This window comes from Populus alba, chromosome 1 (assembly GCF_005239225.2).
Source record: "Populus alba chromosome 1, ASM523922v2, whole genome shotgun sequence".
Lineage (NCBI taxonomy): Eukaryota > Viridiplantae > Streptophyta > Magnoliopsida > Malpighiales > Salicaceae > Populus > Populus alba.
In genome coordinates this window covers 36,094,947-36,109,678 of record NC_133284.1, presented here as the reverse complement: position 1 = coordinate 36,109,678, position 14,732 = coordinate 36,094,947, and the positions used below count along the sequence as shown (strand labels likewise).

Here is a 14,732-nt window from a genome sequence, read left to right as displayed (position 1 = left end):
AAGCAATAGCCTTATTTGACAAAAGGGCCCATAAAACCATTTTTAACCCTAATGTTCTTCCACCTTATTGTTAGGTCTAACATAAAAAAATACTCTAGAGCTGCAGATAATCAAATATTCTACACCTAACTTTAAACAAAAAAGCTCATTACCATATAAATCCTACCTCAATGTTTAATTAAAACCCATGTATTTGGTTCTGATTTACTTGGAAAAGATTTAGTTATTGGGTTTGATGTTTATTTCAAATCTAAGTTCAAAATCCTTCCTCATGGTATGCAGTATAAAGCCCATTTTATCTCATATACAATTATCCTTTCACTCTATGAAAGCCAGCCCTCTATTACAAAAACCATTGCCCTTATCAAAGCCCAAATTGTCCAACACTCATGTTCCAATTCTCATCAAGAATTTCTTATTAAATGTTCTCATCCATTATGAAAAAATTCACAATTTTTTTTATTAAGCTTCCTTTCAAGCTTAATAAAGATATTAACCCCACAAAAGCTAGTTATTCAAGAATGAATCCTGAGCACAAGAAGCTCGCTTAAGATAAATGTGCCCAGTTATACGTTTAAGGTCTTATTGAACCTACAGCCTCATAATGGTTTTTTGAAGCCTTTTATGTTAATAAAAAGTCTGAACAAAAATGAGGCAAGCTTAGGTTGGTAATTAATTATCAGCCCCTAAATCATTTTGTACAAGATGATAAGTTCCTTTTGCCAAACACAATGTCATTATTCTCATGCCTTCACAATGCAAAAGTCATGCCTTCACAATTTTTTTCCAAGTTTGATCTCAAGGCCGGATTTTGGCAACTTGGCATTCATCCTGAAGATAGATATAAAACAGGTTTCTACATATCAAATCATTATTATCAATGGCAAGTCATGCTTTTTAGTCTAAAAGTGGCACCATCATTATTTCAAAAGGTCATGATTAAAGTATTTGAGCATTGCTTCAATCCGTTTTAATCTACATTAATGATATGTTACTTTTCACACAAGATGAGGAGTCACATGCTACTTTATTAAAGCAATTTATAGATATTGTTCACCACTATGGTATCATCCTTTTTGAAAGCAAGATGCTCATTTGTCAAAAAAAAACAGAATTTTTTAGCATGATCTTCAGAGATGGTATTTATACACTTAGCACCCATATACCTTAAGAACTCCAAAAGTTTTCAAATGTCCATTTCACAAGAAAGTAAGTCCAATAATTTTTAGGAATTATTCAATATCTCATAAATTTTATCCAGAGTTGTAAAGATGACAAGCACTTCAACTCATGCTAAAGAAAGATATTGCCCTTGGGACGGAAAAGCAGACACAAGTTGTCAAACAATTAAAGATAGCCACAAAAAAAATTCCCTGTTTTAGTCATTCTATCAACAGGACAGCGCATACTCCAAACTGATACAAGCGACAAGTATTGGAGTATTATACTCCTCGAAGACAAAGATGGTCACTAACACATATGTGACTACAAAAGTGGGTATTTTAAAGAGTTAGAAACCCACTACCACTCTACTTTCAAGGAAATCTTAGCTATAAAGTATGACATCCAAAAGTTTGAGTTTCATCTGGCAGTTCATCACTTCACAGTTGTCATGGACTGTTTTTTATTTCCAAAAATGTTACAGTTCAAGTGAAAGATGCTTCCTTATCCAAAACTTTTTATGATTAGCTGAGTGGTTTTCCAAGTACACCTTTACGTCAAACATATAAAAGGCAACAAAAACTTGATCCCAAACATGATCACTTGACCACCAAACTCACAAATATTACTCCTTCCCTTGATTCTTATGGCTTTCTCCTCCAATCCTCATCCAACTGAAATAGAATCCCCTGCAAATGAATTACCTCATCTTGCTCAAGATATTGTTTTTAACAACACCCTTGACCTTCAAGCAAAAAATAAACTCTTTAGCCTTCAAGATCACCTTCTTCTCAACTATGATATGAATTCTCTTTGTTTCCAAAGCTTAGGCATCCATCCCAAATACCCTTTCATTTACCTCTACACCTTCAAACTTGCTAGATTATTCCTAAAAAAACTCTATTTTTTCTTATGGTATTCTGTCACTTGTACCATATTGTTATCGAGTTTCCCATTGATTTCTCTCACTAAATTTCTTAGAATATCTTGGTTGGTTGACTCTTAGAACTATACTCGAAAGTTCCTCACATGGTTCTACAACCACACACAATAGATTTCTCTTTTCCAATAAAAAAAATCCAAATGGCCTAATGTAAAGACCTGTTAGATTGAAGTACACCATATTACATTTCGTAACAAATTTGTTAAGCAAGCTTTTGCCCATTTGTTTTCTGTTTTCCTATTCCACAAGCCCTTCAAAGCCTCAACAAATAATTTGGTTATGAGTTTTCCTCAGGCTGTAGTATACAACACCTATCAATACTCCCTGTATGAAAACCCTTTAACTAACCTCCAAGACATCAGGATATTACAAAAAATAGTATGCCTTAAGAACAACATTATTCCTAATGAAATATGGCCTAAAGAAACATATCCAAACGAAGAAATTAACTATGATTTGTATGACCCTCAATATTCTGCTCATCTTCATGACTTGAAGATGCAGTACCGTAACAAAAAACTCCAACATATAATTTTGGGAATACCAAAACTTCTAGAACCCAATGAGATCGATATGCTTGTAAAAGATGATTATATGCTGGCCCTACAAGTCCAAACTATTCATGATCAGGATGACCTTTCAGATTAGAATCTCTCTCCGGATCATGAACCTCTTATTGGCAGATATTAATGTGTTATACTAGCTTGTCGTTTATGTTTAGTGTTTGCTAAGTCATAAGTCATTTAAAATAAATGGAATGTGAGTGTGCATTATTGAGTGTGCTTTAAGTTAGTGCTTGCTGATGTAATGAGTGATGTAAGCAAAAGCATCAAAATAGTATATATAAAGGTTGTGTGTAATGTTTTAAGGCAGAACCTTAGAGGGATAGAACTCAAAGGAGAAGCCTTTTCAATAAAGAATTTGCTTTCCTAATTCTCTATTCTTTAAGTCTATTATCCCCTTATATAATACCTTAAAGTGAATTAGAAGCTTTTATTATCATCTGAAGAGACATGACACTTTAGTGAGTAGTTAACTACCCAAAAGTTAAAATTATGATATAATTTTATAAATTTTAAGTTATTAGTGGAATTTTATATTAAATCATCAGCAAACTGTTTTTTCTTTAATAATTTTGGTTTTGATAATTGCCTTGTTTTTATAATATGGTTTGGAAAGTCTTTCTTAAAATATTTCTTTATCAAAGAGCATTTGTAATTATTTTACTAAATAATAACTTGATGTATTTGGGTTCATTAGCAGATGGATTTGTATTCTATTTTTTATTTAATATTAAGAATAGGTTTGAGGGAAAGAAAGTTTTTATATACACACAGGTTTTGTTTACATGTTTATATTTTGGCAAGTTATCATTGTTCATTTACAATCTTTTTTTGAAATAAAATTTGTTCATGCAAGTCATTCAGTTATAACTAGCCTCAATGTTTTTTTTTTTTTCACAGGACTAGAATATATATATATATATATTATATATATATATATATATATAAATTAATATTCAAATGTGAAAATGGAATAAGAAAAGACAAAATAAAAATCAGTCATAGCAAACCTATAAACTATGGTAATCAGGGCCAAGCCAACACGATATATCACGTCAAATCTTTTATCTAAATCATAAAATTAAAATAACCCAATAAAAAATAAAGAGAATTATAAAGCTCTTTTTTTATATATATAAAAAAAACGTGTTAACTTTTTAAACCAGTGACTTGGGTCATTAGACCTGAAACATAAAATATAAAAAACTATGAAGTTTAATTCTCAATCAATCAAAACTTGAAGGATGAAATTAAAAAAAAAAAAAAATCAATTATACAAAAGGGTTAAAATGACAATTAAAAGAATGAGAATCAAAATTAAAATACAAAATAAATTTAATATTTGATTATAAGGGTGAAATTGAAAAGAAAAATAAATTTAGTATAAGACAAAAAACAATCAAAAGAATAAGGATAAAAATTGACATAAAAAAATAAAAAACAATGTTTTGATTGAATAATGAAATTAAAAAGAATAATAACTTTTACAAAAGACCCAAGAAAACAAATTAGAAATCAAAACAATGAAGACCAAATTAAAAAACATAATTCCATCCATTTCAATTAAAAGAAGAAATTGAAAACCAATAAGACTTTTACAAAGAAACCAAGATAAAAAATCCAAAGAATGAGGAACAAGTTGGAGAATATGATCTTTGGTAATTGGGGATTGGATGATGAAATTGAAAACAAATAAAACTTATACAAAAAAGCCAATACTAAAAATAAAATTAAAAGAATAAGGATTGAAATTGAAATACCAATAACTAAGAGGGTTAAACTGTAATTTTAGAAGGTAGAGAGAAAAATGAAAGGAAAAAAAGGTCAATTAACAACAATCTAGAAGACCTCCAAAGACACGTGTTGTACCAATAGAAAAAGAACATGATGATACTTTCACTAACACAATAAAATGATATTTTTTAATGTCGAGAAGTGTTGTAAACACTGCTTGAATGATGTGAATGCCTCCCATGCACCCCTAGATGTACCATATATGCATGTCCTTTTTTTTTTTTTTTTTTATGGAGTTAAATATCAAAGTGCATATAAGCTGATTTTCTAATTGCAAAAAAAAAAAAAAAAAATCATTGTGAAAAAAAACAAAAACACTCATTGATCTCAGGCTTAAATGTTTTTATTTTAAGCGTATTTTCATAATTTTATTGTATATTTTAATTTTTTTATTATTTGATTAAATACCAAATTGCCCATTAGATTAAATTATAATAATGAAAAAAATCATTGTGAAAATACGAAAAATACTCTTTTACTGAAGTTTAAATTTTTTTGTTTCCAATAATATTCTGGTTGTTTTATTGTGCAATTAAGATGAAAAAAAATATTTATTTATCTATGGTCAATTTACAAATAGTACATAAGTCATGTAAAAAGTTTCTTGTATTCTTGAAAGTTAGTGTAGATTTTTTGAAAGAGAGGTAAAAACAGTTATAAGACTCAACCCGGGAGTTGGCCCGACCAAGAAACCGGGTCTCAGATTATACGGGTTAACCCAAATCAACTTGGAAAAATTAAAGAAATTAATGCAAAATCTGTATCCAGCTTCTCTCCAATCCTTCCCACATGTATCCATGCAAATCATAGGCAGGAATTAATTGAAGGGAAGCGCTTCAAAAGATGGAAATGGCAGTTACATGTTGCATGCCTTGTCTTTAACTCCCTTCCTACACGAGCACAAACATACAAAAACATGTTATAAATTAAAGAAAAGCTAGGAAGTTGGTAGAACCTGAAGAGCAACTTCAGAATGGTTGAGAGCACCTTTTTTGCCCAGTCTCCAAGCACTAGAAAGGAAAGTGTCCCGTCAGTTTTTGCAGGCTGTTCAAACCTTCAAAGCTCTGCATGTGTCGAGACCAAACACAAACTAAAACTACTAATCATCAAAACAAGGCATCAAGCCACGTATTCGTTATTAAGACCTGCTACAATGTCTCTCTAGCTAGAGTTGAACCGAGAAAAAAACTCAGATAGAGGTGAAATGGAGTTATGGAAGCTGCAAGACTTGTGACATTTGAAAGAAAAAAAAAAATGAATTTCAATTGGCTTATACTAGGTTATTTGAGTCATGGATCAACCTGGTGGGTTAATTGAATTTTACCAAGTTTTTATTTATTACAGTCTTTTAACTTACTAGGACTGGTTCAACCATCAAATTGACTGGATCCCGGATTGACTCGCCAGGCCAATTCAAGTTTAATTACTATAAATAAAAATTATTATACTATTATAGTAAATACTGCTTCATAGACCTGTATCTATAATAATTTTCCAAGGGGCTTTAGGTTTACGAGGAGGAAAGGTAAAAAATTAAGAAAAAAAACCTATATATATTTATTTAACTCTAAAAAGCATATAAATAAAGTAAAAAATATCGATCTAATATTCTCACACTCGTGCTAAGTGTTTGATATTTTGTACATGCTAAAGAGGTGAAAAAAAGAGATTCATTATTTACATGAGCAATAAGCTCCATATTAATTGCCAACTGTTTTTTAGTAGAAAGAAATAAAATTAAAATGAAAAAGGGAAAATAAAAAAAGAAAAAGAAAAGGAGCTTTGAATAGTGAAGCTATATATTAATTTTTAATTATTTTAGGAGAAAAGAAAAAACATAGTATAACACAATAATAAACATGCTTTGAGCATATTTATTTTTAAGGTAATTTTTGTAGTTGAAATATGTAAAAAGTTGGTTTTAAAAAATTATTTTGTATTGAGATGTGTTTCATGTTAACAGATTTTTAGTTACAAGTGCGGCCAAAATTATTTTTTAAATAAAAAAAGTTATAAATATTTAGTTAAAAGTATGGTAAAATTTGCTGTTAAATATAAAATTATGGACATTAATTTATTTATTCCTTTTGCATCATATAACTAACGACTTAAAATATGTATTCTAATTTTTTATTCACCCAAATTTTTTTTTTTTTTTTAGATGACAGTATCAAGATGATTAGGGAGAATGAAATACTTGGAAGGAAAATAAGCATCTAGATCCCACCGAAGATAGATCTCCACCAGGAGATAAAGTATCTTTTGCTAAAATGTAGCAGATGGTAGATCTATGCACAAAGTTACAAACCACAAAAAGAAAGAGAAAAATGGTGGAAAGACCTGGGTGCTAACTTGAGATAACAAAGGATGTATTTGGAGATGCGATGTAAATTATATTTTTAAAAAATATAATTTTTGTTGTTTAAAATAAAAATTTATTATGTTTTTAGATTTTTTTATTTGCTGATATTATTAATAATTTTTTTAAAAATAAAAAATATTTTTAACTGTTATTTCTACCCGAATTTAAAATAGAATTGAAGAGGCGAGAAATACATTGTCATGAAAACAACAATAGCCGGAGAGAATAAAGGTAATTTGAGGGGTGAAAATATTTTTGTCGGTTTAGAGGGTTTATAGCTTCTTAGATATCTTGGAAAGCCAGTTGTTGCCATAAACGCACAATCATCCACACAAACAGGTCATGTTATGTTAATTTATAAATGATTTGACGTTACATCAAATTAAAGTAGAGAAATAGAATATAATATATATGAAACCTATATATATATATATATATATATATATATATTATCGATGTTAAAGAGGGAGACATTGGTAACGATTTTAAGACTATTATAGTTATTAACCCCAACTTAAGTTAACTTAATGACTCTTCGTTCTAGAGCTTGGATTATAGTTCATTTTAAAACTAGTAGTTACAACATAGGCATGGTTTGTGTTTTTAAAAATCTTTTATGTTTTTTAATTTCAAATATTTTTAATATTTTTGAATTATATTGATACAAAAATAAATTTTAAAAAATAATAATAAAAATATTATTTTAATATATTTTTAAATAAAAAATACTTTAAAAAATAATTGCTATTACAATACTAAAAATTATCATAGTTGTAAACCCTAATTCAGTTTAACTCAATAACTCTACATTCCAGAGTTGGGGTGATAATTCATTTTAAATTAATTTTTTTTAAATTAAAAAGATAGGTTGTTATGATAAAAAAATAAAAAAACAATTGAGTTGACTCAACCCATAAACAATCTAAGTCTTAATCATATCTTAGTTTTATAACTAAAATTTAAAGCGACAATCCAAATTGTAACCATGCTATAAAATTTTTATATGTATCCTTGCATTTGATTAATATTCTATAACAAAAATATCAAATATAAAAAAGAGATATAAATATGTATAATAAAAGAGATATATATTAAATTTATCTCTTAAATATTTTTGAAAGCAAATTTATATATTTTTAAAACATGAATAATAGGAGACTTGTCTACTTTATTTGTTTGTTAAACAAATTAAATAAATGCTACCACAACATAGGCTTTAAATTATCTTAGCCTGAATGTTGAAGGTAAAACAATATTTGGAATAGTATAAATATTATTTTTTAAAATATATTTTTATATATTTTAAAATTTATTTTTGATATTATTATATAAAAAATATATATTTTTTTAAAAAATAAAAATTAGCAAAACGCAACCGCTGCTCAAAACAATCTATTATACTCATGCCAATATATCAATCATATTTCGTGTTTCTTAACAGTCACAGAAGCTAAAACCCTAAATCGTCGGATGACGAACAAATTACAAAACCCTTTAAAACTCTAACTCATATTTTTGAAAAAAAAAAAAAAAATGATAAGGAGAAGATTACTCTCATCATTGCTCTCATCAATCCCACTCTCAACTCCCAAAACCACCTCAATTTCCACTTTCACTGCAATTCAAACTTTCAAAGACTCAAACTTTTCAAATGGGGCTTCTGGATTTATGGGTTTTAGGGCTTATAGTTTGTTAAGTTTGAATGATTTGAGGGACAATGTGCCAAGGAAGCAGAAGACAAGAAAGGGTCGTGGTATTGGGTCTGGTAAAGGAAAGACGGCAGGGAGAGGTCATAAAGGACAGAAAGCTAGAGGGACTATGAAGTTTGGTTTCGAAGGTGGACAGACTCCAATGCGAAGGCGTTTGCCCAAAAGGGGGTTTAAGAACCCCTTTAGTCTCACTTTTCAGGTATATTTTCCTGGTCTCTAAGTTCCCCATTCCGTCTATTGTTTTGAATTGGAAAAAAAATGGGAACCTGGGGTCTGTTATCTATTGATTTTTAGTTTTTATTTAGAGCAATGAAGCCTAATTTGCATTTGATTTGAAAATGTAGCTGTGGTTAAGTGATTGGTAATAGCAGCTTGTCAAAATTCAATTTTTTGTTGTTTTGAGGATTTGCTGCTGAGATTGATTAGGAATGAAAGTCTTGTTTTTTTTTTTTTTTCTTTGTAGGGATCATAACAGACACGAGGTTAGTCTAGGATTATATGTTAACTTGAAAGAATGCTTAGTCGTATTTTTGAAGTCTCTGTACTACGTTCAAGATGAGATATGTTTGTTTTATGGATGCTAGGATAGAATGTTGGGATAAAGAAACTGAAATGGAAACACTCTTCTTTGATGGGATGCAATCTAGTGAAAATAGTTGTATTTTGCTGAGTTGATTAATGGCTGTTGTTTTCTCTGGTATCAGATAAAGAAAAACAATCCATAAACATAATTTCAAATTTGTTATATTGAATGACTATTTGAATATTGCTATTGATTTCATCCTTTCTTGCAAGTATACTGTTAATGGTCTCCATTCTTTTGCTCATTCCTTGATCGTTTACTCGTGTGCTTTCTCTGGCAGCCAGTAGGTTTGGGAAAGATTGCAAAACTTATCAATGCAGGGAAGATAGATTCCCATGAATTAATCACAATGAAAACCCTCAAGGTATGTTAGTGTCCCTCTTTAGATCTCAAATCTAAGCCACTGTGCCATGGTGGGCCTTGGTCTGTGCTGATCATTACAATTATTCCAACAGGATACTGGGGCCATTGGGAAGCAGATAAAAGATGGAGTAAGACTGATGGGACGTGGTGCGGAGAAGATCCAATGGCCTATTCATCTAGAGGTAAATTTTATTTGAAAAGTTTCCGCATTTATACAAACTTGACTAGAAGCCTTGATTTCAAGTATTTTTGAGGCAATCCAAAGTGCCCTGAGGCATGATTATATAAGTTATAGTTTGTGTCCAAATCCTCTGGAATTTAGTTTCTGTTGGTTCAATGATGACAGCATCAAGTATGCAAGCAAGCTATTAAATAAAGAAACACTGGGGTTTTAGCTGCGGTGGCACTATAGGTATAACATTCCAGCAAACTGCTAGGTTTTCCCCTTGCACTTGAATATTTTTTCCCTCTATTGTTATTGCTCTCTGAACTTAATGAACAAACAAATTTCTAGAAAGCTGTCAAAAATGTGCTGACTCGCAGATTCTACTTCTTTTACTTGCTGTTCAAATAGGGGAAACAATTAGACAAATTATAAGAATTTGCATTTTACATTAATCAGAGTGTTTGAAACAGGTCACTTAAGCATATATTAATTTTGTGTGATGGAAATTATATGTTTTACATTTGAAGTACAAGTTAAGATCCAGAATTCAGAGCTAAAACTATTAACTCCTTGGGGATCTGATACAATCCAATTATTGAGAAATTGGATTAGCTATAAACTATGCTAATTCCCAGGAGAGGGGAGGACTTGCTACCTGATTCTAACCATCTCCCCTTCCAAGACTATTAACTAACTAACTGAATCTTCTCACCTACACTGCTTTTCCTACTAACTATACCAATTTGTACTGTAACAATGCCCCCTGCTTAAAGAACCTTGTCCTCAAGGTTCATTCATTGCTCGAGTTCTGTTTATAGGTACATTCCATTCTATGATCGTACATTTAGAACTTTGTCAATTGGATCCTTGATTTAAGTACTGAAACTCCAGCTTCAATATCTTCAAGTTTCCAATCCACTTGGGGCTTGGTTGCAACTGCAATGTTGCATCTGTTAGTGTAGACAGTAGCACAACAACCTTCGGAAAAAATATAAAATTTGCAGCCATGATGTATGTTCTGTGATCAAATTTTCTGCAGTTTCTTTTTCTAATCTTACAATTCCATTTAACGAATCTAGTGATTAAGAGGCTCCAAATTTGCAGGAACATTCGTATTTTCCAAACATTTCAAGGCTTCCAACATAACAGTAAGGTTGTTGCTGCATAAACTCATGTTCTTGTCAAGCTATAATCCATTTGAAGATAAAAATTTATTGCTTCTTTATCACTGTCAATCTTCCAAAACAAACAAGCCTGCCTGATTTCCTTGATGTCCAAAAACAGTTGCTTTTGGAGCGTAAAGCAATTATGCAATCAAAACATTTCACAGAATTTCATGTTGACAACACAATTTGTCAAGGCTTGATGTCTGATAAAAGAATTGATTGATATTCCAAGCAAGTCACTAGCCTCCAAAGTCAATGTTTCTACACCTTGCCATAGAATATTTATCGAATACCTGATACCATCCAATTCAATTTTCCCCTTTGTTGCAACCTTGAATACAAAAAAATGTTATGATTACATAGACAAGATCACAACCACCTTTTATGTCTGCAATCACTTTTCTGAAAGCATTCCCCATGTTGAATTCTTTCACAACAACAGTCCTTGAATCTTTTATAATTTTTATCCAAGCAATTCATCCACTTAGTTCCAGAACCAAGCTATCATATTTTTTATTCAATAAATCTTCCAGCTGTAGCAGGTCACTGCCTAATACGGAATGCCTTGCACAATCAAATGTGTAAAAGCAGACATAACATTTTTTTGATTTGGAAGAGAACCCATATTTGAATTGGTATACAAGGTTGTCATTGCTCACAAACAAAGAATCTGATGCTTCTTTTGTACTCTTTTGTGCATATGCATAACTAGACATAGCCTCCACTTCTTCATGACAATCCCCGATTCTAACACCATTCCCTGTAAAATCTCCACCAAAAAACCCATCCTCCAAAAATTACATCCCTCAGAATACCACAAATTGAACCCCAAAATCATCACAATGCTGCCATTGATTCCTAATATCAATTAAATGCTCATGTTTAGTTTTATCAATAGCATCAAGAACAAATTGACCTTATCTTGATTAACCACTACATTGTCTTCCACGTTTTGACAATCTTGTAGCAACAAACATTCAACAAATTTATTCTCAATGGCTAATTCAGTTTCCAGGCATTTCTTAAACTGGGTTTCAACAGTTTCTTTGATATCAGACCCCGATGCAATCAGTTCCTAAAGAAATCCCATCCATGTTCTGATTTTTAGCAAAGAACTCAGAGCAATGATCATCTTTTATCCTGTATTTCATCTAGGCCCATAAAATTAATCGAATCAACAGCTGTAATATAGGACTTGGATTCAATCTGACCTGATTCTTGGGTATGCAAGGAAGATTCTCATTCTTTAATCTCTGTTTCCTGTTGATTCATCAATGGCAGCATATCCTTTTCATCTGTAGTGCTTTCATCTTGCAACAGCCTCTCCAAACTCTCAAGAATCTCATCCTTTAACTGATTAAGCTTCGAAGTCGATTCTTGGGCGGACTGCTTTGAATCTTTATCCAACACTGCTGGGTTGAGAGACTTTGATACTGAATTCTGATCAGATTCTTGATTCTGCTGGGTTGCGAGACTTTGGTATGTAAGTCTTTGATACTGAATTCTGATCAGATTCTTGATTTTGCAAGGAGGAGCGATGGTGCTTGCCATGGCTTGAATTAACTTCAACGCTTTCTAATTGTGTCTCCCCAAAACCAGGTTGCGAAATTTAATATCTAATATCTAATCTACAACACCCATCATAAATGCATCTTCCATGAAGAGAAGTTGTAGCTGATAGTGCATTTTGAAAGGATTGAAAATAGACCAGAGAAAGCCCTTCAAACTCTTCAATTCAGGGCACACAACCATATGGATTAAAGACCTGGTGCAGGACATCTTTTGTAATAAATCTGGCAATGAACCCTTACTTTAGGAACTTCCATTCTGGCCTTCAAGATTCAAGATTTACGGACAGTAGAGCTGTTAAGATATGAATAAAAAGGAATTGAACAATTAATGGCCAAGGATGAACTGCTCTGCTCCCAATTGATACAATCCAATTATCGAGGAGTTGAATTAGCTATAAATATTTCCCAGAAGAGGGGAAGAGTAATATCAACCAATAATGGTAGGAAACAGGTAGAAATCTTATTGGTTGAAATAGAGAAAGTGATAGGAAAGAGAATTCAGAGAGAAGGAATCACAAATGCCAAAGATACCTAGAACCCTAAGCTAAAGTCCTTTTTATAGCTAACACAAAACATGTAGGCCTTGATAGTTGATTCTAACCATCGCCCCTTTCAAGTCTACTAACTAACTAATTGAATCTTCCCATGAACACTACTTTTCCTACTAACTATACCAATTTGTACTGTAACAGTGTCATGAAATTTCTTGACATATTTGCTGAAATTGGTTAAACTTATGCTCATAAATGATGTATACAGGTGTCAAGAGTTACCGTCAGGGCAAAGGAAGCAGTTGAAGCTGCTGGTGGATCCGTCAGACGAGTGCATTACAATCAGTTGGGTTTCCGGGCCTTGCTTAAGCCTGAGTGGTTTGAAAAGAAGGGCAGGTTGTTGCCAAAGGCTGCCAGGCCTCCACCAAAGCTGAAAGATAAAGTTGATAGCATAGGCCGCTTGCCTGCCCCGACCAAACCTATTCCTTTTTACACTGAAGAAAAGGAGGCAGCCTCTGCTCCTACCTAGTTGATCAAACAATCATTTTGGGGTCACTTAAGAGTGTATTTTGATGAAGAAGTACTTCACAAGCATATTCTCTCCCTCACAAGGTCTTCAATTGCATTCTGTTTTCACATGCTTTCCATGAATCATGCAGTGTTTAACTAGTGAATCCGTGGAAACCTCCATTTTGATGAGCTCTTAAAGAAATAAGGGAGACTTTTTGCAATGTAATTTTAGTTTTGCAATCTTCTGGAACACAGATTTTTCTTCCAAACAAGAGCAACTTGTGGATGGGTTGAAGTAGGCAATGGGTTCTTAAGTTGTCATTTTGTGACAATTTTGACTGGTTTGGTTCAAAACCAAAGGGTCCATTGGCCTCTTATTTTGCTATTTATAGTTTCTTTAAATCTTGTATCGAACATAACATAAAGGACACAATACAGCAAGTGCAATCCCATCTTCATTTGTTCATATCAGCTGTTAACTTTTCTTGGGAGGGTATCCACAATTCAACATCCACCCTCTCCACACGTATCTCGGTCATGTGACTAGCTAGCACCTTATCAGCTTCAAACCGATCAGTCCATCGACTTCATAGTTTTACCAACCGCGTTGGTACATCAGTGGATGCATTATACTTTGGTCTAGCTGGAAAAAATGAATCATATAAGCTATGTGTGTATGTTCTGCTTCTTGCTCTTTCCAATCATTGAGTTCATTTACCATCCAAAATATGAAAAAAAAAAAAAAACCCTCGATTTCATTGATTTTCCGAAAAATGCTGCGTGATTTCTTGTCATCAGCAAAAGAATTCCACCAAATTATCAACGAAAATCATTTCTTAAGTAGTTTAGAAGTTAAACAGGCTCCAACCACTAGCATACAATGATATATAACTAGACACCAAGTCGTTCTTCATAACAAGGACCAGACTCTTTATCTTGCAATCCTGTGATCTGTTTTGGTGCATAAATCCTGTGATCTGTTTTGGTGCATCTGTTTTCCAAAGAAATAATTTTATATTCCCGTGGATTCAGGCGACTGGCCACACAGAGTTTAGTTCAATGATCAAAGTCACTGTTAACTTGTCCTGATTTAAATGCTTTGTCAAAGTCACTGTTTTGTGGCGTATGTCCACGTTCCAAACACCTATAAATAGAGTTGTACAAGAAGAAAAATCTATCAATTGAGAACTTGTTCCATTCCATTCATCGAAAAAATAATATGCTTAGTGGTATGATAAAACTGAGTACGTACTTGAGTACGTACTTGAGCTCACCAATTCCACCACCCCAAACTCACCAGTTGCAGCTTCATCAGGAGCTCACCGTGGAAGCATTTTCCCGTTTTGGGGA

The 14,732-nt window shown here is 32.1% G+C and overlaps 1 protein-coding gene across 1 annotated transcript; it reads left to right on the top strand.

Annotated features, from left to right (window-relative positions):
* Positions 1 to 8,243: 8,243 nt before the first annotated feature.
* Positions 8,244 to 13,848, top strand: LOC118055309 (uncharacterized). Its single transcript, XM_035067172.2, has 4 exons — positions 8,244 to 8,731; positions 9,396 to 9,479; positions 9,571 to 9,660; positions 13,141 to 13,848. The coding sequence occupies exons 1-4, from the start codon at positions 8,357 to 8,359 to the stop codon at positions 13,399 to 13,401; spliced, it is 810 nt and encodes a 269-aa protein (XP_034923063.1). The 5' UTR covers positions 8,244 to 8,356; the 3' UTR covers positions 13,402 to 13,848.
* The last annotated feature ends 884 nt before the right edge of the window (positions 13,849 to 14,732 follow it).

Bases quoted from the DNA above. Each gene is read 5' to 3' on its own strand.
- LOC118055309 (XM_035067172.2), top strand. From the start codon at position 8,357: ATGATAAGGAGAAGATTACTCTCATCATTGCTCTCATCAATCCCACTC. The intron at 9,480-9,570 runs GTATGTTAGTGT...TTATTCCAACAG, and splicing joins TCACAATGAAAACCCTCAAG to GATACTGGGGCCATTGGGAA. The intron at 9,661-13,140 runs GTAAATTTTATT...TGATGTATACAG, and splicing joins AATGGCCTATTCATCTAGAG to GTGTCAAGAGTTACCGTCAG.